Source organism: Aquarana catesbeiana, linkage group LG01 (assembly GCF_042186555.1).
Source record: "Aquarana catesbeiana isolate 2022-GZ linkage group LG01, ASM4218655v1, whole genome shotgun sequence".
In the NCBI taxonomy this organism is placed as follows: domain Eukaryota; kingdom Metazoa; phylum Chordata; class Amphibia; order Anura; family Ranidae; genus Aquarana; species Aquarana catesbeiana.
In genome coordinates this window covers 294,904,572-294,932,425 of record NC_133324.1, presented here as the reverse complement: position 1 = coordinate 294,932,425, position 27,854 = coordinate 294,904,572, and the positions used below count along the sequence as shown (strand labels likewise).

Genomic DNA, 27,854 nt, shown 5'->3' with positions numbered 1-27,854 from the left:
CTGCGCATAAATGAGTAAACCCCAACAGCATTGTCAGAAAACCTTTACTTTCCTTTTAGAATCAACATTTTCAATGGGGCACTATACTACAAAATACAGCCACAAATGCGTGCAATTGATTGCAACCAAGATTTGTAAATTTGAACCGCATTTTTGCTAACTAATTCATTCAAGACCATGTTGTAAAAATGAATACATCCCAATGAAAGTCTTTGGAGCCAGGCTAAATTTTAGACAACTAGAAATCAAATTACAAGTAAGTGCAATTATTCATTAAACAGGTGTCCAGTAGACATTTGATAATAAAAGGGCATTAAAGCATAACTCCGCTTTTGTTGAGAAAAAACATTGCCCCTCTGAGTGATCTATGTACATTGCAAAGATTATAACAAACTTTGTTGCAGATTCCTAACTTTTGTTATTCTGAAGAAATCCCTGTGCGTTTCTCTGGGCCTCTGTTCTGAGTGGGTCTAATGGAAGTGGTTTCATAATTAACTGTCAGGTGTGGCAGCAGCAGGGCACTAATGAAGAAATCTACTGGGACTGCATCCCTTTAGATGGGTTCCTATTGGAGGTATCTCTCAAAAAATAAAATTTTTGTTGCAAGGGGTGCCTGAAATCTTATTTGAATCTCAGGCAGACTTCAACCACTTGCTTACTGGGCACCTAAACCCCCCTCCTGCCCAGACCAATTTTCAGCTTTTAGCGCTGTCACTCTTTGAATGACAATTGCGTGGTCACACAATACTGTCCCACAAATAGAGCTTTCTTTTGGTGGTATCTGAAAACCTCTGGGTTTTTTTTTTTTTGGTTAAAATAAAAAAAAAAAAAAATACCAAAGTTTAAAAAAAATACAAAACCGTTTTATATTTTGTTAATTCATTTTGCAAACAGGTAATTTTTCTCCTTCATTGATGTACGATGATGAGGTTACACTGATGGGCACTGATAAGGCGACACTGATAAGGTGGCACTGGTGGGCACTGAAGGGCATTGACAGGTGGCCCTGAAGGGCAGATGGGTGGCAGTGATGGGCACTGATCGGCACTGGTAGGTGTCACGGATAGGCAGCACTTCTAGGTGGCACTGATGAGGCACCGATTGGCACCACTGGTGGGCATTGATAGGTGGCACTGATTGCTGGCACTTAATCACTGGCAGGTGGTACTAGTGGGCACATATGAGGCGGCTTCGCCTCTTCCACTTCGGGACCGATGTCCCTTCAACAGAAGCCGGTGATCGGGTTTTTTTCTCTCCTCACGCTGTCACGCCATTAGCTGTCATTGGCTGATCGACCCCTTACTCCGATCTGTGATCACCCGAGTCCCATTGACTCGGGTGATCACAACGCGTGCCACGCGCGACCTTCAGGAGGGCATGGCGAGTGTGCAAAGGTCAGATCCGCGCTGTAGCCATCATTCGGCTATAGCGCGGATCTGAAGGGGTTAAAGAAAACCCATTCCCATTTCATGCTGTCAGCAATGACATCACATGGAAGAGAAATGTCATAAGGCCTGAGAAAGAAAATAATTTCTTTACACAAGGTGAAGGTTACAAGAAGATCAGCAAATCTTTACTTAGCCTGAATACTGTAGCAGAAGTGATACAAAATTGTAACAAGGATGGAACTGTAACCATCTCACAGAGACGTTCAGGCTGTCCACTGAAGTTACCACCTCCACAGGAGCGACTTCTGATGAGAAGGGTTGAAAAAAAAAAAAAAAATCTCCATGCAAGTTCACTGCAGTCAGCTAAAGTAGAAAGCCAAACTGGGGTGATTGTTTCTCTTGACATAATAAGGAGTACTAAGGAGTACACTGCAGAGACATGGCATGCATTGATGTCATCAACGAAGGAAGCCTCTCCTAAAGCCCATGAACAAAAAAGCCCGCCTAGAAATTGCCAGGGCCCACGCTGGCTGAAAAAGAAGACTACTACTGGGACTCTGTACTCTGGAGTGATGAGACCAAGAAAAATGTTTTAGGAAATTATGGCTTCAAAACTGTATGGCGTCGCAAAGGTTAGGAGTACAAAGCCTATTTCAAGGCACCATGTGAAAAAACGATATATATTTCACACACATACATATGTATGTATGTATGTACAGTGGGGAGGGAAAGTATTCAGACCCCCTTACATTTTTCACTCTTTGTTATATTGCAGCCATTTGCTAAAATCATTTAAGTTCATTTTTTTCCTCATTAATGTACACACAGCACCCCATATTGATAGAAAAACACAGAATTGTTGACATTTTTGCAGATGTATTAAAAAAGAAAAACTGAAATATCACATGGTCTTAAGTACCGTATTTATCGGCGTATAACACGCACAGGTGTATAACACGCACATTAATTTTAAGAGGGAAGTTTCAGGGAAAAAAAAAAAAAAATTTAAATAAGGAACTTTGAAGCAAAATAAGGGTCAGTGCCCATCTGCAGTCTTACCACTGCCACCAATGCAGCCCCATCAATGCCCATCTGCAGTCTCACAAGTGCCATCAATGCGACCTCATCAGTCAACATCAATGAAGCAGGCTCACCATTGCCATCAATGCAGCAGCCTTACCATTGCCATCAATGCAGCAGCCTCACCATTGCCATCAGTGCAGCCTGATCGATGCCCATTTGCAACCTAGAGGGGACAGGGAGGGGGCGGGACAAGCGCCGAAAGATTATATACAGTGAGAATCTCCTATGATAGACAGAACAGTGGTCCAATGGCGGCCCAGGAGACGGGACTTCCTATTACAGAGGCCGCCAAGTAAACAGGAGATTCTCACTGTATGTAATCTGACAGCGCTCATCCCGCCCCCCTCCCTGTCCCCTCCGAGGCATCTAAAATTGAAGCATTGGCGTATAACACGCACGTGCTATTGCACCCAATTTTTAGGGTGAAAAAGTGAGTGTTATACGCCAATAAATACAGTATTTAGACCCTTTGCTGTGACACTCGCATTTAATTCAGGTGCTGTCCATTTCTTCTGATCATCCTTGAGATGGTTCTACACCTTCATCTGAGTCCAGCTGTGTTTGATTATACTGATTGGACTTGATTAAGAAAGCCACACACCTGTCTATATAAGACCTTACAGCTCACGATGCATGTCAGAGCAAATGAAAGTCATGAGGTCAAAGGAACTGCCTGAAGAGCTCAGAGACAGAATTGTGGCAAGGCACAGATCTAGAGAAGGTTACAAAAACATTTCTGCTGCACTTAAGGTTCCTAAGAGCACAGTGGCCTCCATAATCCTTAAATGGAAGACGTTTGGGATGACCAGAACCCTTCCTAGAGCTGGCCGTCCAGCCAAACTGAGCTATCGGGGGAGAAGAGCCTTGGTGAGAGAGGTAAAGAAGAACCCAAAGGTCACTGTGGCTGAGCTCCAGAGATGCAGTCGGGAGATGGGAGAAAGTTGTAGAAAGTCAACCATCACTGCAGCCCTCCACCAGTCGGGGCTTTATGGCAGAGTGGCCCGACGGAAGCCTCTCCTCAGTGCAAGAAACATGAAAGCCCGCATGGAGTTTTCTAAAAAACACCTGAAGGACTCCAAGATGGTGAGAAATAAGATTCTTTGGTCTGATGAGACCAGGATAGAACTTTTTGGCCTTAATTCTAAGCAGTATGTGTGGAGAAAACCAGGCACTGCTTATCACCTGTCCAATACAGCCCCAATAGTGAAGCATGGTGGTGGCAGCATCATGCTGTGGGGGTGTTTTTCAGCTGCAGTGAGAGGACGACTGGTTGCAATCGAGGGAAAGATGACTGTGGCCAAGTACAGGGATATCCTGGACAAAAACCTTCTCCAGAGTGCTCAGGACCTCAGACTGGGCCGAAGGTTTACCTTCCAACAAGACAATGACCCTAAGCACACAGCTAAAATAATGAAGGAGTGGCTTCACAACAACTCTGTGACTGTTCTTGAATGGCCCAGCCAGAGCCCTGACTTAAACCCAATTGAACATCTCTGGAGAGACCTAAAAATGGCTGTCTACCAACGTTTACCATCCATCCTGACGGAACTGGAGAGGATCTGCAAGGAGGAATGGCAGAGGATCCCCAAATCCAGGTGTGAAAAACTTGTTGCATCTTTCCCAAAAAGACTCATGGCTGTATTAGATCAAAAGGGTGCTTCTACTAAATACTGAGCAAAGGTTCTGAATACTTAGCACCACGTGATATTTCAGATTTACTTTTTTAATAAATCTGCAAAAATGTCAACAATTCTGTGTTTTTCTGTCAATATGGGGTGCTGTGTGTACATTAATGAGGACAAAAATGAACTTACTGTATTTATCGGCGTATAACACATGCCGGCGTATAACACACACCACAAGTTTAGGAGGGAATTTTAAGGAAAAAAAGTTTTGAGGAAAAAAAACATACATTTGAATGCCCATCAATGCAGCCTTGCACAGCGTCCATCTGCATGCTTGTCCAGTGTCCATTTGCAGCCTTGCAGTCATTTGCAGCCTTGGTGTCATTTGCAGCCTTGCAGCTTTGTCAGTGCCCATCTGCAGCTTTTTCTGTGTCCATTTGCAGCCTTGCCCAGGCTGCAGTTAAACTGCAGTGACTTGTTAGTGTCACTGCAGTTTGAAAATGGTGCCGCTGGCGCCGAAATACATAGCCTTGACTTGCGGCGGCTCTCGGCCACTTTCGGCTCCACTCATAGTCCCGTCCGGGATGGGCGTGACTGTGAGCGGAGCGAGCGCCGCCCATATACAGATAGCCGAGTGTACTCGGCTAGGTTCGGCTAGCTCCGCTCACAGTCACGCCCAGTCCCTGTGTCCATCATAGGGCGGGACTGGGCATGACTGTGAGCGGAGCTAGCCGAGTACACTAGACTATCTGTATATGGGCGGAGCTCGCTCCGCTCACAGTCACGCCCATCCCGGGCAGGACTACAAGTGGAGCCGAAAGTGGCCGAGAGCCGTCGCAAGTCACGGCTATGTATTTCGGTGCCGGCAGCACCATTTTCAAACTCGGCTATCTGTATATCGGCGGCCGGCGATGGCTCCGCTCACGGTCAGTGGGGGATCGCAGGGGATCAGCGTATAACACGCACCCACGATTTTCCCTTGATTTTAAAGGGGAAAAAAGTGCGTGTTACACGCCGATAAATACGGTAAATGATTTTAGCAAATGGCTGCAATATAACAAAGAGTGACAAATTTAAGGGGGTCTGAATACTTTCCATCCCCACTGTATGTATGTAAATATATATAATATATATTATACACACACACATACATAAATCTACATCTCAGACAGGGTGAACAAGACATGTAAGTATATGCTTCTGTTGGTCATTGCAGTCAAACTCTTGAAAAGTTCAGAACTGTTCATACTTGTCCCCTCCTATACAGAACTATTTACAGTGAAACTCTGGTATGAGAGTTGGCCTTCTCAGCTTTGATAACTGCACCCCTGCCTGTTGCCTGACCTCTTTGTAATAACCAACTACGTTATCTTGACAGGTGAACACTAATAAGAACAAGAAACAATCTTGACTTTCTCCGAGGTTGTGCCTCATCTAAATAAACCTCATCACTGACTGCTCCTCTTCCAAGCCCCATGAGTGCCACCTTATCGTTTGGATTATATGTACTTCATGCTTATCTGAGCACCCAGGCCCAATGTCTCTAAAAAAAAAAAAAAAAATGTTTATGTTTTGTTTTTAATGGGCAGCACAGGTGCAGATTTTTAAATAAAAGTTAGTTTAGCAAATTCACAAGTTATACTGCCAATATAAAGTGAAACCTTGGGTATTTATTTAGATAGGAACTGCCTGTACTCAGACAATGTGCTCCCAATAAACCACTAGCTTCCTATAAGCCTATGACATTTCAGGGGCTGATCTGCTCAAACAGAACAATAGCCAAGCTGTCATAGTAAATTGGGAGGGAAAGCAGTTAAGAGACCCATTTCTGTTAAGCACTTAGGTCAAGCTGAATGCGATTTACATTTCCACTCCATTGCACTCACTACAGCTTTAAACATTAACACTTAGCAAATCAAAATTCACACTTCCTTCTAAAAGCTGCTGGTAACCGACGTGAAATAGATTTAAATCCAATTTGTAGCTCACTGATGAAACAGGGCACAGGTTAGAAAACCTTGCTATGCAGGTAATAAATGATTTCAATCGTAGCAATCCTTAGACTCAAATGCCACGAGATTTCAATCTTCAGCTGTTGTTACTAGAATGCTGTGGGACAGAGAGAGTATCATTGAAAGGAGAATATTAAAATCTAGAAATGAGACAGGATTGAAAACCATTAGACAAAAAAGTATGAAATGTATGAATATGTATACAGAGATATACATGAAAGGTGGCATGCTCCACTGCTTCTTCAGCCTGTCTTCACAGCTCAGAAATAAGCTAGAGAGGTGGAAATTTTTACAGCTGTATGAAGATCTGTTTTAATAAAGCTGAAGAAATGTATCAAGTGTGAAATTCTACTTCCATGCAGATCGCAAGGAAATATTTTTAACAACCAGAGACTTGACTGTGAATGTTAATGTACAACCAGGATTCTTCTATGAAAATAGCTCATAGGAAAATGAAGGCATTTCTCAGATATCCCCATTTTGATTAAAGAATGGTTTTGGGACTCTGTTCGATGTAATCTTAAAAAGAAAAACTGTAATAAGCCAAACATGGGGGCTTTTTTTTTTTTGTAACTTTTAAAAATGGCTGTCTCAGAATTCAATACTTAAAATGGTTGTAAACCCTTACATATACCTAGTGAAGTGACTAGTCTCAGGTGATAAACAGAGATAAATCAAATCCTACGTACATTGTACCTGTTTATCTGCAGCACTTAAGCCTGGTACACACGGGCCGAATATCAGCCAGTTTAATAGAAACCGGCCGACATTTGGCCCATGTCTACAGCATCCTTTATGACTTCTGTCAAAGGGGCATGCCAGAAAAACATCTGCTGATCGGCCAAGCATTACCCAGAGCTGTTCAAAGTGTAGAATTTATACAGCTTGTCTGAGCTTCCAGAAAGCAGGAGACGTGGAGCTGAAGTTACTCTGCAGAACTCAGTGGGTAGAGCCGATTGGAGAGAAGAGACAGGTCAACTGCCCTTCACACAGCACGCAGGAACAAAGTGGTCAATCAGAGGCTGTGTGTTGGAGCCCCCCCCCCGTCAACTTTTTACTCTTGGTGTCAGGAAAACTTGTCATGCAGATAGCAGAGGAACGAGACAGCGGACTGAATTGACACTTTATACTTTGTTCATATTTCACGTCAGAAGTTTACAACCTTGAAGTCAATAACCCAGAACAACCATGAAACCTATTAAAATGGAACTTTACTTGTGGAAGCTATGCCCTTCACATTTGTTAAAATATAAATGTATGTTCCTCCTCCTACAGTATATGCTGATCCACAACTTTTACCAGACACTGTTGACCTATTATGTTAATACAGGTCAAATGTGCTTAGATGTCAGCCCTGTTTGTACAACAGGTTTGCCTCCTCTCAATGGGTTCCTGGCTGTAGGTATCTCCCCATATATGTGGATTTCTGTGTTCTGGAGCCTAGGATGTTGTGGCTGCTGCAAATAATCCTATCCTACACATCTACATAATCCTAATGTAGGAGTTTAAAAATTTTAATTGTACTTAAGCAGAACCCCAATAATGATGTTCAATATTTTTTTAGCCAACCACTGCATTACCACAGTAGTGGCATAGACAAAACCCTTTACCAAAAAACCCTGCAGCTTCTAGTATGTGTAACCCTTAAAACACACAAAATATACATTTTAATAAACAAAGTGCTAAGAAATAAATGATTGGATTACAATCCCCCTCCAAAATACTGTGTGTTCAAATACTTAAAAAAAAAAAAAAACGAACTATACATCATACCACATGCATAAAGAATGTAACAAAGTGCATTATTCAATTCTCCTGTGCAATAAAATATTCACAAAATAAAATGTATTGTGTATCACGCTGTGGTATGTGCAAAAAAGTAAAAAATAAAGAATATAAAAAGGCGCACTCATCCACACTCTGTCCACAGTTTCAGTGTTGCTGTGAAAAGAACTTACTTGTGCCCCTGTGGATGGATCACTCACCACAATAATACGACCTCTTAATACCAACAATGTCAAGATGCTCTCCACCTGGAGCAGAAATTACATCACACCACTAACCTCACCCAACGCGTTTCATCAAATCTAAACATCTTCAAGGGAATTCATCGAAAGTGGAGTAGCCCCAACCTGGAACAGCTGTGCATTACAACCAATCAACTTCGCTCTTCAGCTTGTTCTGTTAAGCTTTCAAGATGAAAAATAAAACTGAAGCAACCAATCGGCTTATAATAAATTCCCATATATTTCTCTTTGTTACAGTGGTGTTCAGAGGCGAAGGCAGATAAACTGTTTTTATAGGGAGATGTTTTTCTGCGTTTGATATTTGTGGTACAATATCTCCCGTTTATATATTTAATACACAAGATTTATTTAGCAATTTTCAATTCCTAACAATTATAGTCAAATGCCTGGATAAAATAGAGTTACTGAGGTTTATAAAAACAGCCTTACCCTTCGGCAAAATGAGAGAATGTAAATAAATATGCAGGGTTTCTTAATTAACTCCCAGGTTTAGAGAATTAATTGTACATCCAGCCTGACCACATTCCTGGTGAGTCTAACACACAATTAAAATGCATTTTCCCCAAATGGTATACAGATTTCCACATACAGTGGAAAAAGAATCACATTTTGTTGCTTTGAGGCCGGAAATGAAGATAGACCCCGTTTTTTTTTTTTTTATCCAGCTGTATTAAAAGTGCGACTTAAAACATCCAAGTGAGAGGTACAACACCTACATGTCAGAAAAAAATTCAACAGTAACACAGATTTGGAAAAAGGATCACCCTGTAAAAGGATTACAGCCTTTAGTTTGTTGAAATATATCTCTACTAACTTTGCACATCTAGACTTTGCAATATTTGCCCACTCTTTTTTGCAGATCTTCTGGTGACCGTTTGTGGACTGCAGTCTTCAAGTCATTCCACAAATTTTCAATCGGGTTTAAAGTGGTTGTATCCTTCCCCCCCCCACAACTTTGTCCCATGTAAATCAGCATAAAAAACCCCTAATGAACACTGCTTGTAGATATCTTCTTACTTGCTTAGTATTGTTGTAATCCTTTTTGTTCTTTAGAACGAGGTCACTGAGCTTGCCTATATCTCCCCTGATTTACGGCACACTCTGTGTGCTTGTCTGTCTATTATCAGGACTTCCTACGGCACAACACTGAAATCCCACAAGACTGCATAATCACTCAGAGCTTCCTACTACACCCCATGTGACATCACATGGAGTTTAAACCTGGGCATCGGACAGCATTACTGCAGTCTTATCAGCTGAAGCTAATAAGACTGACATAGGCAAACACTAGATAATCGGCACAAGTAAATACTATGAAATAAAACAAGTCAGCTATGAGCAGGGAAGCAGGGTTGCCATAGAAATGTTGGCTTGAGAAGGAGGCTTAACAGTACAGGAAGTGCTCAATGTAAGGGCGGAAATACACTCTACTGTGGACTCAGAAAACAATACTTAAGATGGCGCTGCCTTACCCCTGGAAACAAGTTTTTTAAAGTTTCTTTAAACAGTAAGTAATATGTGATTTGGGCTGGATTACAGTGGCTATAGTTTTATAATTACTTATAATGGACTAAATGAAAACAAGCATCAGAGTGGGAGAGTTTACTTCCTCTTTAAGTCTGGGCACTGACTAAGCCATGCAAGGACATTCACTTTTTTCTCCTTCAACTACTGTGTGGTCATTTTGCAGTGCACTTTGGGTCATTGTCATGTTAAAAGGTGAATCCCCCCCCCATTGACAACTTTCCAGCAGAGGGCAGCAGATTTTCCTCAAGAATTTGATGGTATTTTGCACCAACCATTTTTCCTTCTTTCCAGACAAATGCTCCAGTCCCTGCTGGAGAGAGAAACACTCCCATAACAGGATATCTTCTGGGACACGTCACAGGTCCCAGAAGATTACCTGGCCACTGACAGAGCGCAGCACGACTCGCGCATGTGCAGTGCAAGCACACCCGGCTGTGAAGCCGCAAGCTGTCACAGCCGGGCACCCACACAATGCTGGCACCGCGGAGAGGAGCAAGGCGTCGTTGGACCCTGGGACAGGTGAGTGTTTATTAAAAGTCAGCAGCTATACTTTTTGTAGCTGCTGACTTTTAATAAAGTTAACAACCAGTGTAACTCCTCTTTAAGGTGGTCAGATGAGACTAAAAATGAACTATTTGGCCTCAACACCAAACGACATGTCTGGCAGAAATCCAATACAGCTCACCATCCAAATAACACCATTCCTACAGTAAAGCATGGAGGTGGTAATATCCTATTATGGGGGAGTTTGCCTGCAGCTGGGACTGGTGCACTTGTCAGGATAGAAGAAAAAAAAAGGACGGAGCAAAATACCATCATCAAATTCTTGAGGAAAATCTACTGCCCTCTACCAGAAATTTGTCAAGGGAATAATGACCACACAGTGGTTGAAGGAGAAAAAATGTGAATGTCCTTGCATGGCCTAGTCAGTGCCCAAACAAACTGCATTGAAAACCCGTGGAATGACTTGAAGAAGACTACAGTCCAAAAATGGTCAAAATCAATGGTTCTCTATGGGAGCCCATTGATTTGAATAGAAGTCGCACCAGAAGTTGGATCAAAATGATCTGACTTGTGTGCTGAGAATCTTGAAGGGGAACCCCGCCAAAATTTTGCGTGAGATTCCCCCCCCCCCCCCAGATCCATACCAGACCCTCATCTGAGCAAGCAGCCCGGCAAGTCAGAAAAGGGGAAGGGGGGGCGACGAGCGTGTGATCTTCTTGCTCTTTTGCTGGCCCTTCTCCCTCTGTTCTTCTTCCGATTTTGACTCAACGAGATTTCCCAGTGTAATGCTGGGTCCGCCGTGTGCAATGACATATATATATTGGCATGGGGCGGGTCCACCCAGTGACGTACATTGGAGGCCACGCCCCTTGTGATGTCACCGCCCGTGCATGATGGGGCAATGACGTCACAATAGGCGTGGCCTCCTAATTACGTCATCAAGGTTCAACACCACCACTGCAGACAATGGTGGGAGAATCTAAAATTTTGTACTGAATATAGAATATTGACAACTGGGCATGGATATTAAAACAAACACAGTTTTCACAAAGTGCTTTTTAGTAAACCTAATAATGCAATAAAATGTTTAAGTGTCCAGCAAGGAGTTTAGCTTTAAGGACCAAAAAATGTTTACTCTGAGTATGCAATTTGCTTTTTTAGAAACATAGGATTGCTTAAAATATTTATTTTCTTTCCTTTATCACAATATTTGCAATATGATATTTTGCTGCACAAAGATGTGCATTCATCATAAGCAGACGGAATTGTCTGGCAGCATGGATGATGGCTGGAGGAGGTTTTCTATCTTGCCACTGCTGCTGATTAATCTTCATATAGACATTATTTCTACACTCAGCTTCAGCACATGCAAATCAAAACATGAAATATCAATTGGTAATTAGATAAAAATGATTCCAGAGTAGAAATATTTGCTTTGGCCTTCAAAATCCCACAAATGAGAACAGCTTGTGCAGTGCACAGTTTTGTAATAACCAGGCACCCTGAAAGTCTTCAGTCACCACTTCTGACAAAACTCTGAATAATGATATAGTTTATGAGAAAACCTATCCCACCAATTTGTTTTTTTTACACATGAACCTAAAATTAACCTGTACATGGAGAAACACTGTATGTAGGGTGCCATTACAGACCTTCTGAAAATGCCAGTTGTACAGTTGGATTCCGCTTAATTACTTTTCAGTCACTCAACTCAAACATTAAATCTAACTAAAAGGCAAAACATGTATTTTTGGTTTTGGACAGAGGGGAGAGAGATTAGAAACCCTGTTAGGTTTTGATGGCAGTCTGTGTCTCCATTAGTGGGATTAATCTTCTCTATTAGTCATATTTATCGTTATTATTGAAAATTAAAGAAAATCCCAAATTATGGGTTGTCCCCAGGACAGGAACAGAAAGGAAATCTTACAATGAGGACCTAGTTCTGGTGACAACCAGAAATTGCCTAGCATCAGAGGGATTTCCTCTCACTTCCCGTTTGGCTATGGGGCAGGAAGAGAAAGGAAATCTCCCAAATGGGACACAAAGGGCAAAAAACTGGCAAGGGGTTACAACCCTCCCTTTATCTAAAATTAAAAAAAAAATGTTTTACATTTATTTCTATGTTAAGATCAGGACTCGATCTAAAAATACTTGTTCAATGTCAAAAAAACTCAAGTAATTGGAGAAGCATGGCCATCACAACACTAGCATTTTTGTAAGAAGAGGTCAGCAATGGCAACTTCAATTTTTCCTCACTACAAGTTACCTTTTTAAACTTGTCCACTTTCTTTTGCATCAGTACAATTTCACTTGACTTTTTCAGCATGTTTGAAAATAAAAAATAAAATCCTGACTGACCATTACTGGGCTACACAAGCAGCACACTTTCAGATGCTTTGATAAACTGGAGCAGAAATGTCTGATCGGGTTGAAGCAACCCTCTCATCCAGCAAGGTTTGTAGAAACCTTGGTCTGTTGGTTCAAACTCTGTATGCCACCCTCTCACACAGCACAAATGTAATGCCAGGCTCTCAAATTGCAGCCTATAAATCAAAGAAAGAGCTGCCAAATCTGAACATAGACTATAAACAAACTTGGTTGCAAAATCAAAATCAATAAACAAAACTAGGATCCGATCAACAGACCAAGTTATTCTTCCATTGAATGTCACCATCATGCCTCTAACACAACATAGGGAAGGTGAAACCAGGCTGTCAACACACAGCCTATATTGTAATTGCTTCCCACCTGGCCAATGTACAAATACAGCCAGGTGGGACAAGGACGTACTCAGACGATCTGAGGGACACAGGAGGTCACAGAACCAGGTACAGGACCAATGTCAGTTGCTCTGTATCATGTGATCACTATGACCAAAGTAAACACCGGCTTTCATTCATGATGCTCTTGTTTACTACTATGATTAACCAATCACAGTAGTAAGCAAAAACTGCATGAATGGTGGCACTGAACTGCTTTGGTAATAGTAAGTAAAAAAATATATATGTATATTATATCATATTGAACATATAACATATTGAAAACACATTATATCTAAATGGAGAAAAATATCATGCTATCTATACTGATATGGACAGGGTAATGTGCTAGTAAGTGGGATGCCACATTGTTTGATGAAAAGGAAAATGTATCAACCTACAGAGGGCTGAATTTATAGACACCCCAAAAATCTAAGAGAAAAAAATTATGCAGCAAGTTAGTCCATTTTGCTGAAATTTCATTGCAGCAACTCAAAATGGTACTCAATAGTTTGTAAGGCCCCACATATTTGTATGCATGCCTGACAACATTGGGGTATACTACTAATGAGACAACAGATGGTGTTCTGGGGTTTATCCTCCCAGATCTGGACCAGGGCATCACTGAGCTCCTGAACGGACTGAGATGCAAGCTGGTGGTGTCAGATTTACCGAAACATAATGTCTCAGAGGTGTTCTATTGGATTTAGGTCAGGCGAGCGTGAGGGCAATTTGATATATTGGAAACAATTCCTTCATCCTCCAGGAACTGGCTGCATACTCTTGCCACATGGGGCTGGGCATTGTTGTGCTCCAGGAGGAATCCAGGGCCCACTGCACCAGCCTAGGGTCTGACAATGGGTCCAAAGATTTCATCCCGATACCTAATGGCAGTCAGGGTGCCATTGTCTAGCCTGTAGAAGTCTGTGCGTCCCTCCATGGTCTCAAAACGGACCCAGTGGGTTGAATGTGCCAGTCTTAGAAGACTGGGACATTCTCAACATAAGGAGGCAGAAAATAGCCAGATTTATCACAGGCACATTCCACTTATTGTGGTAGGCCTCCTGTATACTGCAGTGAAAACTTCTTGGGAGGCATACATTTTGTCTAGCGAGTCCTTGTACAGCACATCTTTTTTACATTCTGCTATAAATACAAATCAAAAAAAAAAAAAAATTGATTGTAGACACTTTAACTTTTGCGCAAACCAAACTATGGGATAGATTTATGGATTTTTATTTTTTACTAGTAATGGCGGTGATAAGCGATTTTTAGTGGGACTGTAACATTACTGCGTACAAATCTGACCCCAAATGAGATTTTTTGGGGACCAGTGACACCAATACAGTGATCAGTGCTAAAAAAAATTGCACTAATTACTGTATAAATGACACTGGCAGGGAAGGGGTTAACACTAGGGGCGATCAAAGGGTTGATTGTGTTCCCTCAGTATGTGTTCTGTATGGGGGATGGGTTCACTGTTACAATACAGAGATCCCGATTACTAGGAACAGACGATCTCCATGTCCTCCCCTGTCAGAACAGGGATCTGCTTTGTTTACAAAGGCAGATCCCCCTTCTGCCTATCTGTGAAGTGATCGCGGGTGGCCATCGAACTCACGGGACCCGGGCACGCGCTCACACTATCTATTGCATGAAACAGTGTACAGGTACGTTCTGTTGCGCAATACGCCCTGCCGTAGTATATATGTGGTGGGTGGTCTTTAAGTGGTTAATTGTATCCAAAAAATCAAAAAAAAAAAAAAAAAAAAAAAACACACAAATCACAGACATGCCTCAAAACTAATTTCCATTTAACACTAAGAAAAGAAGAAAGAAAATTGTAGTCACCTGCAACTGGTTTTGCAGATCAAGCAAAGGAAAAAAATAAGGAATCACTCAATTCTGAGAATATTATGGAATATAAAAGAAGAAGGGAAAAAATAAATAAATAAAGCACACACACACACACCACTAGTACTTTGCTGCACCACCTCTGGCTTTTAAAACAGCTTAAGTTCTCTGAGGCATGGATTTAACTACCGACAAACAGCATTCTTCATTAACCAGGCTCCAACGTTCTCTTATTGCAGTTGCCAGATCAGCTTTGCAGGTTGGAGCCTTGTCATGGACCATTCTCTTTCATTTCCACCATAGATTTTAAATTGGATTGAGGTCCAGACTAATTGCAGGCCATGCCATTGATATTATATGTCTGTCTTTCTTAAAAGGAAAGTTTTCACGGCTTTTGCCCTATGGCAAGATGCATTATCATCCTGAAAAATTAGGTCATCAACACCAAACATCCTTTCAATTGATGGAGTAAGGAAAAAAAAAAAAAAAAGGTGTCCAAATTCTTAATTTTGCATTTATTGAAGATTTAAGGACTCATCTCCCCCTTTACCTGACATGCAACCCCATATCAATGATTGTGGAAGTTTGCATAGTTTCTTCAGGCAGTCGTCTTCATACATTTCATTGGAACAGCACCAAACAAAAGTTCCTGCATCATCACCCTGCCCAATGCAGATAGGTGATTCATCACTGAATTTGACTGTCATCCAGTCATTCACAGTCCAGGATTGCTTTTCTTTAGCCCACTGTAACCTTGTTTTTTTCTGTTTAGGCGTTAATGATGGCTTTTGTTTGGCTTTTCTGTATGTAAATCCCATTAACTTTAGGCAATGTCTTACAGTTCAGTCACAGGACATCAGGGTTGATTTCCTAAAGGCTGTGTACTTTGTGAAGTGCAGTTGCAATCTGCAAGAGCAGTTGCTTCAGAACTTAGTAAATGAGCAAAAGTTCTGCTGACTTTCACCATCCAATCATGTGCAAACAAAAATGCTTTTTTTTATTTTCCTTTCATGCTATTGGGTATTCTTTGCAAAAAGAAGCGTTACCTCATTTACTAAGCTCTGGAGCAACTGCACTTGCAGAGTGCAATTGCACTTTGCAAAGTGCACAGTCTATTTGCATTTAGTAAATCAACCTTTATTGACTCAGTTTATGACCATTTGTTCCTCATTTGTTTTGTTGTGCATTTTCTGTTTACAAGGCATATTTGCTTTAAGTTTTCTATCTTGACGCTTTGATATCTTCCTTGGCCTACCAGTACATTTCCCTTTAACAACCTTCCCATTTGATTTGTACTTGGTCCAGATTTGGGACACAGCTGACTGGGAACAACCAACATTCTTTTGCAACATTTCATGATGATTTACCTTCTTTAAGAAGTTTTAGAACCCTCTTTGTTTCAACTGACATCTCTTGTGTTGGGAGCCATAATTCATGCCAATCAGGTTGGTGCAACAGCTCACCAAAGTGTGCAAGCACTCTTTTCTTAACTGCAGACTAATTAGCAGATGTAATCTGATGCAGATGTTTGTTTTATAAACTGAAAAGTACATGGTGATTCCATAATAATTTCCTCAGAATTGAGTAATATTTTTTCCTCTGCTTGATCTGCAAAACCAGTTGCAACTTGACTACAGGTTTTTAAAGGGTTTCTTAAAGGCATAAAGGTTTTCTTAAAGCCATAAAGGTTGGAATGTTAAATTAAAATAGTTTTGAGGCATGTCTGCGATTAGTTTTTTTTTTCTACACAATTAAATGAACATTTTTCCAAGAGTGGCGATTTCATACTTCTTACCAGGGGTTGTAAGTGGTGAAATGCAAAGGACATATTAAGTTTCATAATTTTGGGAAGAAATCCAATACTGGTGTCCTTAAGTCCTGCAGATGGTGACAGCCCTAACTTCAAGCAGGAGTGCACCTCATCTACCAAAACCTTAACCCTAATACAAACATTTGGGTTTCACATTATCATAAACATGCTTTAAACAGCCACATAAAGTATTTTTTTCTGTACCTTAGCAAATGTGCCTGTCTTTTATTTCGACTCAGGCTGGGACAGGAAGGGTCAACACCTTGAGCCAGTCAGGCTTTATTGCATACCACATTCCTATTGGTCAACCACTAGGCGCATGCATCCAGGAGGGTAAGTATATTGGTGACCTCAGCAGTACCCCTTTATGGGTTTTCAAATGTGTATATGAGTTGATTTTTAAATACTCACTCAATCTCTTTCTTTTCTGCTTCTTCTTGAGTAAGGTCTTCTTCCACACCGTAGTCTAGGACAGAGCCAACTCCAAATGCACGATTCCGTCTTATTATTGGTTTGATCGCTTCCTGGTCTTCTCCAGCAACAAACTGTCCATAAAAGGTCATCTTCATCATCATTTCAAAGAGCCTCTTGCCAAGCAATTTTCTGGACAACTGGAGGAGCTTTAACAAAACAATCGTAGCAAGAAAAAAAAAAGAAATCATTCTTTAGAAATTAATGTGGCTTATAAAGCAATCTTATGTGTGAATATTTTTTTTCACATACTGTAACTTGTTTGCATCAGCTAAATTTACTGCAAACAGTCAAGCGGTTTCATACTTTATAAAGTTTATTAGGCTTTTATCAGAATCTTCTGATGGCCCCGTCAAAAAAATTTATCTTTGTTACATCTATTTCTGCAGCATCTAAAAACAACTGAAACATACTGACTAAGTATTTCAAATATATACATTTTTGTTCGGCTAAGGGTAGACAACAGAGTACGCACCTCATCCCAAGATATAAATTATGAAAAGGGAAGATTTTGGGAGGGGACTATAGCGGTGCTTATACAAATAATAATGAGAAACCAATATATATATATATATATATATATATATATATATATATATATATATATATATATGGCAAAATCCGTTTGGAGATTTCTTGTGAAACTCAACAACGGATTTTGTCATCTGTTTTTATCTCTGTCTATAAAACATATTTTGTATATTTTTATATATTTGATTGGTTTCTCATTATTATTTGTATAAGCACCGCTATGGTCCCCTGCCAAAATCTTTTCTTTTCATAAGTATTTCAAATGTTTTGTTACAAATTTTAAATTTTTTAACATTAAAATTTTCAGGAACAGTACAAACTTTGTACAAGTAGGTAAGGAAAGTCAGTAATACTTTTAACAAAAGTAGAACATAGGCATCTTAAAATGATACGTATCTAGCAGTATGTGACAAAGAAATGGCGCTACACAAGCTATTTAAGTATCAGTTTTGGTATGTAGTCAGGCAAGAGGCGCAGTCTTCCTAGAACAGCCGATTAAAAAAAGGCAAGCCTATGAACTTGAGTATTGAAAAGCACGGAGAATAATCTGTAAATCTTCATCCAAAAATCGGTTTACAAAAGGGGCAAGACCATCAAAAATGATATCTGTTTATGCAGTATAACCCCTAAAACAAGTGTTGGGATATGTGGGTTGAGATAGGATATTCTGAAGAGGATCAAGGGGGTTATTTACTAAAGGCAAATCCACTTTGCACTTGGAAGTGCAGTCACTGTAGATCCGAGGGGGATATGGAAGGAAAATAAAAAAACAGCATTTTAGCTTGCACATGATTGGATGATGAAATCAGCAGAGCTTCCACTCATTTCAGATCTACCCCTTAGATTTAGAGCGACTTCACTTCCAGTGCACTTTCAAGTGCACTTGCAGTGAAAAGTGGATTTACCTTTCGTAAATAGCCCCCCTAAGTATCATCACGTGAGGACCTTGTAAGCAGCTTCCTGTCACGTGATATTAAAGCAAACATTTAGAAATGGTGAACCAGATTTAGCACCTCTTTTCTAATTGGTTGTAGCATTAGGGTCATGGTGCCATCTTTGAATGTAATTATGTACTGTGGGAAAGGAGGAGTTTGATGGTATAAACTAGAGATTATTTTAGGGGATTGAGGGTAATTGGAATTTTTATTATTAATTTTTTTTTACTAGTAATGGCGGCGATCAGCGATTTTTATTGTGACTGCGACATTATGGCGGACACATTGGACATTTTTGACACATTTTTGGGACCACTGTCATTTATACATATGCTATACAAATGCACTGATTCCTGTGTAAATGACACTGGCAGTGAAGGGGTTAACCACTAGGGGGCTAGGGAGGGGTTATGTCCTAGGGAGTGTTACTAACTGTGGGGGGCGTGGCTACATGTGACACATCACTGATCTCTGCACCCGATCACAGGGAGCAGAGATCAGTGACACTGTCACTAGGCAGAACAGGGAGATGCTTGTTTACATCAGCATCTCCCCGTCCGTCCTCTCCGTGAGGCGATCGCGGGTATCCCCGCGGTGATCGAGTCTGTGGGACCCGCGATCCGACTCACGGAGCTCCCAGCCGGCGTGCACGCAATGGCACAGCGGAAATTTCAAAGGGACGTACGGGTACGCCCATTTGCCCAGCCGTGCCATTCTGCCGGCGTACATTGGCATGCGCCGGTTGGGAACTGGTTAATAAAAAACAAATTGTGTCACTTTTATTCCTATTACAAGGAATGTAAACATCCCTTGTAATAGAAGAAAAAGCATGACAGGACCTCTTAAGTATGAGATCTGGGGTCAAAAAGACCTCAGATCTCATATTTACACTAAAATGTAATAACAAAAAAAAAAAAAATTGTCATTTAAAAAAAATTAAAAATGGCCCTTTAAGAACTAAAGGTGGAAGTGACAGTTTGACGTCGCTTCCGCCCTGCAATGTTATGGAGACAGGTGGAGGCCATCTTCCTCTCATTCGTCTTCATACCCAGCAAGGGATAACATCCGATCGCCTTCAACGCTGCCGACAGCTCCAGTAAGCAGCGAGGGCACTGATAAAAGTGATCTTGCGGCGAATCCGGCGCAAAGACCACTCTTCTTGGAAAGCGGACCGCCGGCCAAAGAAAAGGATACCTGGGTTAGCGGGCTAGCTGCTGCCATAACAATGATATTCCTCTTCAAACTTAGGATGTATATCGTCATGCGGGGGTGCGTAAGTGATAAAGTTTTATCCCTATTGTTGAGTCACCAGTATGGCATTTGTAAATTTAAATCATATCCCCTCTCAAGCGTCTCTTCTCCAAAGAGAATAAGTTCAGTGCTTGCAAACTTTCTTCATAACCAATATCCTCCAGACCCTTTATTAGCCATGTTGTCCTTCTCTGTACTCGCTCCATTTCCAGTACATCCTTCCTGAGGACTGGTGCCCAGAACTGGATGGCATACTCCAGGTGAGGCCGGACCAAAGTCTGGTAGAGTGGGAGAATTATCGCTTTATCCCTGGAGTTAATCCCCTTTTTAATGCATGCCAATATTCTGTTAGCTTTGTTAGCAGCAGCTTCGTATTGCATGCCATTGCTGAGCCTATCATCTACTAGGACCCCCAGATCCTTTTCCATTCTAGATTCCCCCAGAGGTTCACCCCCTAGTGAGTAGATTGCATTCATTATTTTGCCACCCAAATTAATTATTTTTTATTTTTCGACATTAGTCCTCATTTGTCTTGTAGTTGCCCACCCCATTAAATTTGTTCAGATCTTCTTGTAAGGTTTCCACATCCTGCAGAGAAGTTATTGCCCTGTTTAGTGTTGTCTGCAAATACAGAGATTGAGCTGTTTAGACCATCGTCCAGGTTTTTTACGAACAAATTAATCCGGATTGGTCCCAGTACAGAACCCTTTGTTTCTAAGATTTTTTCCCAATTTATATATCTTCTAGCAAGGTTCGTTTAGGGAGTTTAGGGAAGTTGGCCCTTTTGAAATTCCGTGTCTTTGTGTTCCCCTTGTGTTTCCCATTTTTGTGATTTATACTGAAGCCGATTGACCTGTGATCGCTGTTTCCTATATTTCCCCGTATTTCCACATCCGTAATGAAGTCTGTATTGTGGGTAAGTAGATCTAGTAACGCCTTGTTTCTAGTTGTTGCATCTACCATCTGACCCATGAAATTGTCCTGCAAGACCTTTAGGAACTGGTGAGCCTTAGACGATTGTGTGGTTCCCTCGACCCAGTCTATGTCTGGATAATTAAAATCCCCCATTATGATAACACTTCCCGTCCTTGCTGCTAATACAAAATGTGATAGAAGGTCCGTCTCCCCCTCCTACTTCAGCTTAGGGGGCCTATAGCATACTCCCAGTATTATTTTTTCCTAAGCTTCATCCCTTTGGAGCTCTACCCATAAGGATTCCACCCCCTCCCTAGCTCCCTTATTGGTGTAATTTCTCACATTCACTTCTACATTATTCTTGATATATAGGGCATACCCCTCCCCCTTTTTTACCCTCTCTATCCCTGCAATAAAGGGAATACCCTTGAATGGTTGCCAGCCAATCATGAGAGCTGTTAAACCAGGTCTCTGAGATTCCCACAAAATCTAAATCCTCCTCGCTCAACAATATCTCTAGTTCACCCATCTTGTCCACCAGGCTCCTGGCATTGGTGAACATGCCACGTAGTTTAGATCGGCTGCATACTATCCTCTTATTGGGTGTTCTGAGATTGCAAATAGGACTTGTTACTATACTTACCTTGGTTTATGTGCTTTAGTCAACCTACCACTAATGCCCCCAATACTACCCTCTGGAATATGTTCCGTGCTGACTGACTATCTGTACTTCTGGACCCTCCCCCCGTCGCCTAGTTTAAAAACCCCACTTTTTGGCCTTCCTCACTCCCAGCAGATCTGCACCCTCCTCATTTAGGTGCAGTCCGTCCCTTCTATAGAACTGGTGACCGACTGAGAAGTCGACCCAGTCCTCCAGGAACCCAAACCCCTCCTTACTACACCAGCTCCTCAGCCACTTGTTTACTTCCCAAATCTCCCTCTGCCTTTCTAGTGTGACTCGAGGTACCGGTAGTATTCCTGAGAATACTACCTTGGAGGTCCTTTTCCTCAATTTAGCTCCTAAGTCCCTAAAATCGTTCTTTAGGACACTCCATTTGCCTCTGACTTTGTCACTGATGCAACGTGCATCATGATAGCCGGGTCTTCCCCAGCCCCTCCCAGTAATCTGCCCACCAGATCCGTGATGTGCTGAACCCGAGCGTCAGGTAGACAGCATACAGTTCGGCGCTTCAGGTCTTTGTGACAGATTGCCCTCTCTTTCCTTCTAAGAATGGAGTTCCCTACGTGGAGTTCACGACCACGTGCACTCGCCATACACAGGTACACACAACACAAAAGTACTAACGATCCACACACACTACTCAGACAATACACAGGTACTCCCAACACTCATGTACTACCTGACACTAATACTCAATACAGCCCACGTGCACTCATAGCACTCATGTACTTACAAATACACAGGTACACACTCACATTAGACAGGTACTTTGACCCCTGTTATTACCTCCTGATTTCAACTAACCACTTAGTCAAGTTCCACTTGGTCTAAGTTCCAGCAAGAAAAAAGGTGGCAAGCTCAAAAGATGAGCAGGCTCAAAATGAGTTCTACAAAAAGTTATATAGGCCCCAAACACCTGTGACCAATTAACCACTCCCTTTAGTTAGTAGGCTGAAGGAAGGAAAGAAAAAAAAAAGTCTGTTTAAAAAGTGACAGAAAAGGTGTTAAAATAGCTGCAAGGACCCCCCCCCCCCCCAAAAAAAAAATGCAACACAGCAATCACCAGCAGTCAAAAGCAAAACTTGTTCACACTCTCCACTCAAGGTTCCCACTGTTCAGCTTCCAACCAACAAGTTTGCAAGTATTGATTTCAAGGTAAAGATTGGCAAAGGAATAGGAAGAGTGTGAAAATGTAGGAATTTGAGTGATTTTAACTGCAAAAATCCAGCCCAACTTGCAATTAGGTATAGTGTGCTAGGATAGCAGGAGGAATTTGAGGGACTTGAAAAGAAAAAAAGACATAAAAAAGCTAAGTTTGAAAGGAATTCCTACTACATACACACCTCTAATATTAGGATCATGCCACATAAAACTGAGCCAGTAGCTCAATGGCCAGTATAAACAATAAGGGGAACAGAGGGCATCCCCGTCTAGTCTCATGTTCAATGTTAAATATTTCTAAAGAGTATCCCACATATGAACCGGATATGTTGGATATCCCCTCATTTCCAGTCCTATACCAAACATAAATGAACCAGCACCACTAGCTGTGCAATAAAAAGGAGATCAATACATAAAACAAAACAAAAACAAATCCACACCACCATATATTAGTGAAAATACCACACAAAGTTTATTTAATACAAGTATTAGATTACATATAAATAAAACATCCACAGTTACCCAGTGGAATCCCCCACACTGCACATCAAAACACCAGCTTTAAATAGACAAAATATGAACATGCAACCAGGAAAATATAGCAACCCTCGTGGTACATTATCATTCATGTTATATTTAATCCTACTGCTGTATGTCTACTATTATAGGTTTGCCATCACCTGGGTCCTGCCAACCAGGCATGCTTTGCGATTTCCCTGCTTGAATGTTTATATTTGTCGATTTGGAGTTGGTTTTTGGATATACAGTATCTGAGTATATCTCAGGAAGCCTGACTGGAAAACGCACAGTACGTTGCTGAGGAAGATGCTAAGAGAAGCCCAGCTATTACTGGCATTGGGGAGCCTTTTCACTGGCAGAATACAATTATTACTATACTATAGCCCCTGGCAGTAATTGCATGTAGAAAAATCCAAGTTAAATGGATAAACTTGGGTACAAACAGCCTGCTCATACATAGATCGAATGTCGGCCAGTCCTTGCTGAACCACGTAAGGCGGGCTTTAAAGTGTTTTAATATTAGGGGTCGACCGATTATCAGCACGGCCGATATTCACTTTTTTTTGAGGTATCGATCACAAAACTTACCGATATTGCTTCAAGGGGTTGTACTGGGGTGTTGCAAAGCTGATGCTTAATTTGGGTTTCTGATCTAGTAACCTGGAAGCGATGTCATTACATCACTTCCGGATTACTGCCTTCCTAAAGACGCCAGTTTTAAGAAATTTCAAGTATTCAAAAATGCCAATCTTGACGTTTTGAATACTTTCAGGTGTAGAGGAGGGGCTTGGGGTCTTATAGACTCCAGATCCCCCCCATAAAGAGTACCTGTCACTGCCTATTACTGTCACAAGGCATGTTAACATTTCTTGTGACAGCAATAAAAGTGATTGAAAATTTTTTTTAAAAAGTAAGGAAGTAAAAATAAAAAAAAGTTTAAATCTACAGAATATCGCCACCCAATATCGGCTATTGGCCCGAAAGGCAGGCGAAAAATCAGTACCGGCCCTGAAAAAATTATATTAGTCGATCCCTAATAAATACGAATACATTTCTCCTAAAAAAAAAAAAAGCTGTTTAACAAGTTCTCCAGAGAAGATAACAGTTCAGAGGTAGAGAGCAAAATAAGTTATCAGTTTGCATTGTTCCCTGTTATCTTTGTGAACTACAATACACCTCCTCTGCTATGGAGAAGGGAGTATAGTTGTCACCCCAAGACAGGAGGTAAGCAAATGGCAGGATTAATTTTAAATTAAAATAAAAGGGTAAAAATTTGGGGAAAAAAAGAAAACGAATGCAGTCAGCACATCTAAAGACCAAAAAGCCGCAATACTATCACTTTCTGTTCTTCGATTTACTTATGTTTTAAGTGTTAAATGAGAGGTTTAATGTTTAAGGATAGTTTTTTGGGTTAAATGTTAAAGGATTCAAGTACAGTAGTAGGAATGCAAAGTGCAAGGCTGGTTCAAGGGATTGGGGGGAGCAGAAGGGGCAGCTGTTTTTATGTGAAGGAGGGGGCACACATATATGCAAATCACTGCAGGATCCTTGCACCCACACTACCCCCACCTTGAACCCACATAGATACGCAGGCACTGAGAGTCCTCCATGGGGGGAAGGCAAACAGGCATTGGTTGACCAAGTCCGGGGTATATTTTCTCCCACTGACCAGCAGTAAGGGGCACAATAATACTAACTACTGCATTCTACACACAGTGCTGTATCTTACAGAGCCCTGACCCCTGAACTGCATTCACTATGTTGTACATTATACTCTCCAGCCTGTGCTACATACATCATTGTTGGATATAATACTCCTTACCCCTGCACTGCATTCACCATGTTGTACATTATAATCCCCAGCCTGTGCTATATACACTGTGTTGGACATAATACCTATTACTCCTGAACTGTATACTCCTTACCCCTGCACTGCATTCACCATGTTGTACATTAGGCCCCATTCACATGTATACCTGTGGTTAGAATCTGGGCTGTTTGCGGACAGCTGCAGTGGATCAGCCTGTACAAAGCAATGTCAAGCTGATGTCCATGGATTTTCACATCAAGCGAGCACTCTTGGCTAGTGACAAACAATTGCTCCTGGATACAATCTGTCTTTGCAAGGACGTGCACTGTGGTGAGCTGTGCTGTGGAAAAAATGTAACATGCCTGCATTTTTCTGCTTGCTCACCCTAGGTGTGCCATGATTTGAATCAGGACTTAAGTAGGGTGCAGTTCGGCATCTTTGCCCTGGGCACTGGCTGACCTTCTTAGCACTGATTAAGTGTTAGGGGGTGCTTTAGAATTCAGGCCATTTTACAAGTTAAAGGGGTTGTAAAGATTTGTTTTTGTAAATAACAAACGTGTTATACTTATCTCCTCTGTGCAAAGGTTTTGCACAGGGGGGGGCCCTGATCCCCCTCTTCTGGGGTCCCCCAGCACGGCTCCTCCTCTTTCGAGTGCCCCCACGGAGACCGACATTCCCTATGGAAACTCGTGAGGGCGCACTCCCGAGTCCTGCCGCATTGACACAGACAGCAGGACTCAACCCCACCCCCCGGCTCCCATGTCACTGGCTCCGACTGACCGCAGTGGGTGCCAATGCTCCCGCTGCTATCAATCCGGCCAATCAGGACCCGAGACAGCGGCTGGAGCTGCTCTGCTCGTCCCCATAACAATCGGGTTTAGGTAAGTAAAAGGGGGGGGGGGGGACTCTGGGGGGCTGCTGCACTATAAAAGTTTTTTCACCTTAATGCATACAATGCATTAAGGTGAAAAACTGAGGGTTTACAACCCCTTTAAGAACACTTAGAACAGTTTTATGAATTTTACATGATCTCAATGGTAAATGTCCAACTCTAAAACAACACTGCTGGTCACCTGGTGTGAGAACCTTACAGTTACAGAACGAGCAGTTATTTGTTTTTGGCCATATTCTTTCAGCTCCGGAACATCAGCTGAACACACAGTTCTCTGGCATTTCAAGAAAGCCAACAGGATTTTGTTCTGAGGAAACCAGTTAGGATATAAAAGGTCTTCTTAAACAATTTTATTTAGTTCAAACAGAAATAGAATAGGTTTTCTTTACCTTAATGCAGAGAATGGATTAAGGTAAATAAATAAATACAATTTAAAAAAACCCTTAGCTTTTACAACCACTTTAACCACTTGACAACTGAGCACTTAAACTCCCTTCCTAACCAGACCAATTTTCAGCTTTCGGTGCTCTCACACTTTGAATGACAATTACTCAGTCATGCAACACTGTACCCATATGATATTTTTGTCCATTTTGTCACACAAACAGAGCTTTCTTTTGGTGGTATTTAATAACAACTGTTTTTTTTATTTTTTGCGCTATAAATCAAAAAAGACTGAAAATTCGATAAAAAAAAAATATATATTATTTGTTTCTGTTAAAATTTATTGCAGAGTATTGGCAGAGTATTGCACAGTGTTGCAGATTGACACTGAGCAGCGCTGTGGGCACTAAACATCCAGCCCACAGCGCTGCTGCCATCTCTCCCCCTCTCCCCTCGCACTGTACCCATCAGTACAGAGAGGGGAGGGAGGAACGCCGGTTTGTTTACAAGTGATCGCTCCGTCATTTGACGGAACGATCACGTGGTAAACGGCCGTGATCAGCGGCTATTCACCCTGATCCGTGAGGGAGCGCACAGGAGTAACATTCTGGAATGATGTCCCACGGACGTGCACCCAGAATAAGCCGACTGCGCTGTAGCCGTCTTTCGGCTATGGCCCAGTCGGCAAGTGGTTAATTTGCAGGTATTTCCTTTTACTTCCTGTTTTGGCAATGGGAAAAGTGAAAGGAAATCTCCCCATGTGACAACGGCAAAAAAATAACAAAAGATTATAACCTTCTATCCTTATTGTGATTTAAATCGACTTGATTTAAATCAAATCCACTCTGGGGCTGGTCATACATTATACACTTTTCATATTCAATTTACTTTAGATTTACCTTCAGCTATGTAGTGCAAGGGCATACAAACTGAAAGTGTTTAGGTTTGACCTCATATTATATGGTTTTGGTAAATATAAAGGAACGTTGTACAAGAAAATAGTATAATGTACAGACAGCCTAACATATCAAAGTTGCAAAATTGTGCTTAAGCATTAACGTGTATTTTCCCCCTAAGCACGAAGGGGTTAAATACTGTTGATGCCTTCTGGTGTCTATTAACTTTACTACTGAAGGAGCTTTTTTTTTTTTTTTTTAATATTGGTTCAAGAAGTGCAAAAAAGAAAAAAAAAAAAAAAAAAACTAAAAATAAAAACACAAAAAGAGGAAAACATGTCTGACCCCAAAAGCTCCAGACTTCCTTTAGTTAGCTGACAACACAGTGCTTCTGTTGCACTAAAAGTGGTCATGTCAGCCCTGAACAATTCTCCTCTCGACTACAGAACAACACATCCATCATGTTATGGAGAAGGGGAGAGGAAAAGATGTTCTGTAGTCCTGTAGTCCTAACACACTTCCTGTTCTAGGGTGACTATCCTGCCACTCTATGGATACAGTACAATAAGTGAATATAGTCACCTTAATACAGGAAGTGTTTTACTGGCAAATCTGGCGAAAATAGAGGCAAAGACCTGAAAAAAAAAAAAAAAAAAACAAATAAAAAAAAGTATTGCATTTTAATTCTTGGGTATGTTCTCTTCTTATAGTGTCTTTAAATTTATCTAAGAAGAATGCTAATAACATCTTTTACATAAATCATGAAAATTATGTAGTTCATTCATTATGTCAATTCAAACATATTCATCAGCTGGAGG

The 27,854-nt window shown here is 41.3% G+C and overlaps 1 protein-coding gene across 1 annotated transcript in view; it reads right to left on the bottom strand.

The window, feature by feature from the left end:
- PRODH (proline dehydrogenase 1) overlaps positions 1–27,854 on the bottom strand; it is a 227,899-nt gene that overhangs the window by 193,818 nt on the left and 6,227 nt on the right. Inside the window, exon 2 of the mRNA XM_073629331.1 lies at positions 17,001–17,209. Within this exon, the coding sequence (XP_073485432.1) occupies positions 17,001–17,209 (209 nt within the window). The remainder of the gene's footprint in view (positions 1–17,000; positions 17,210–27,854) is intronic.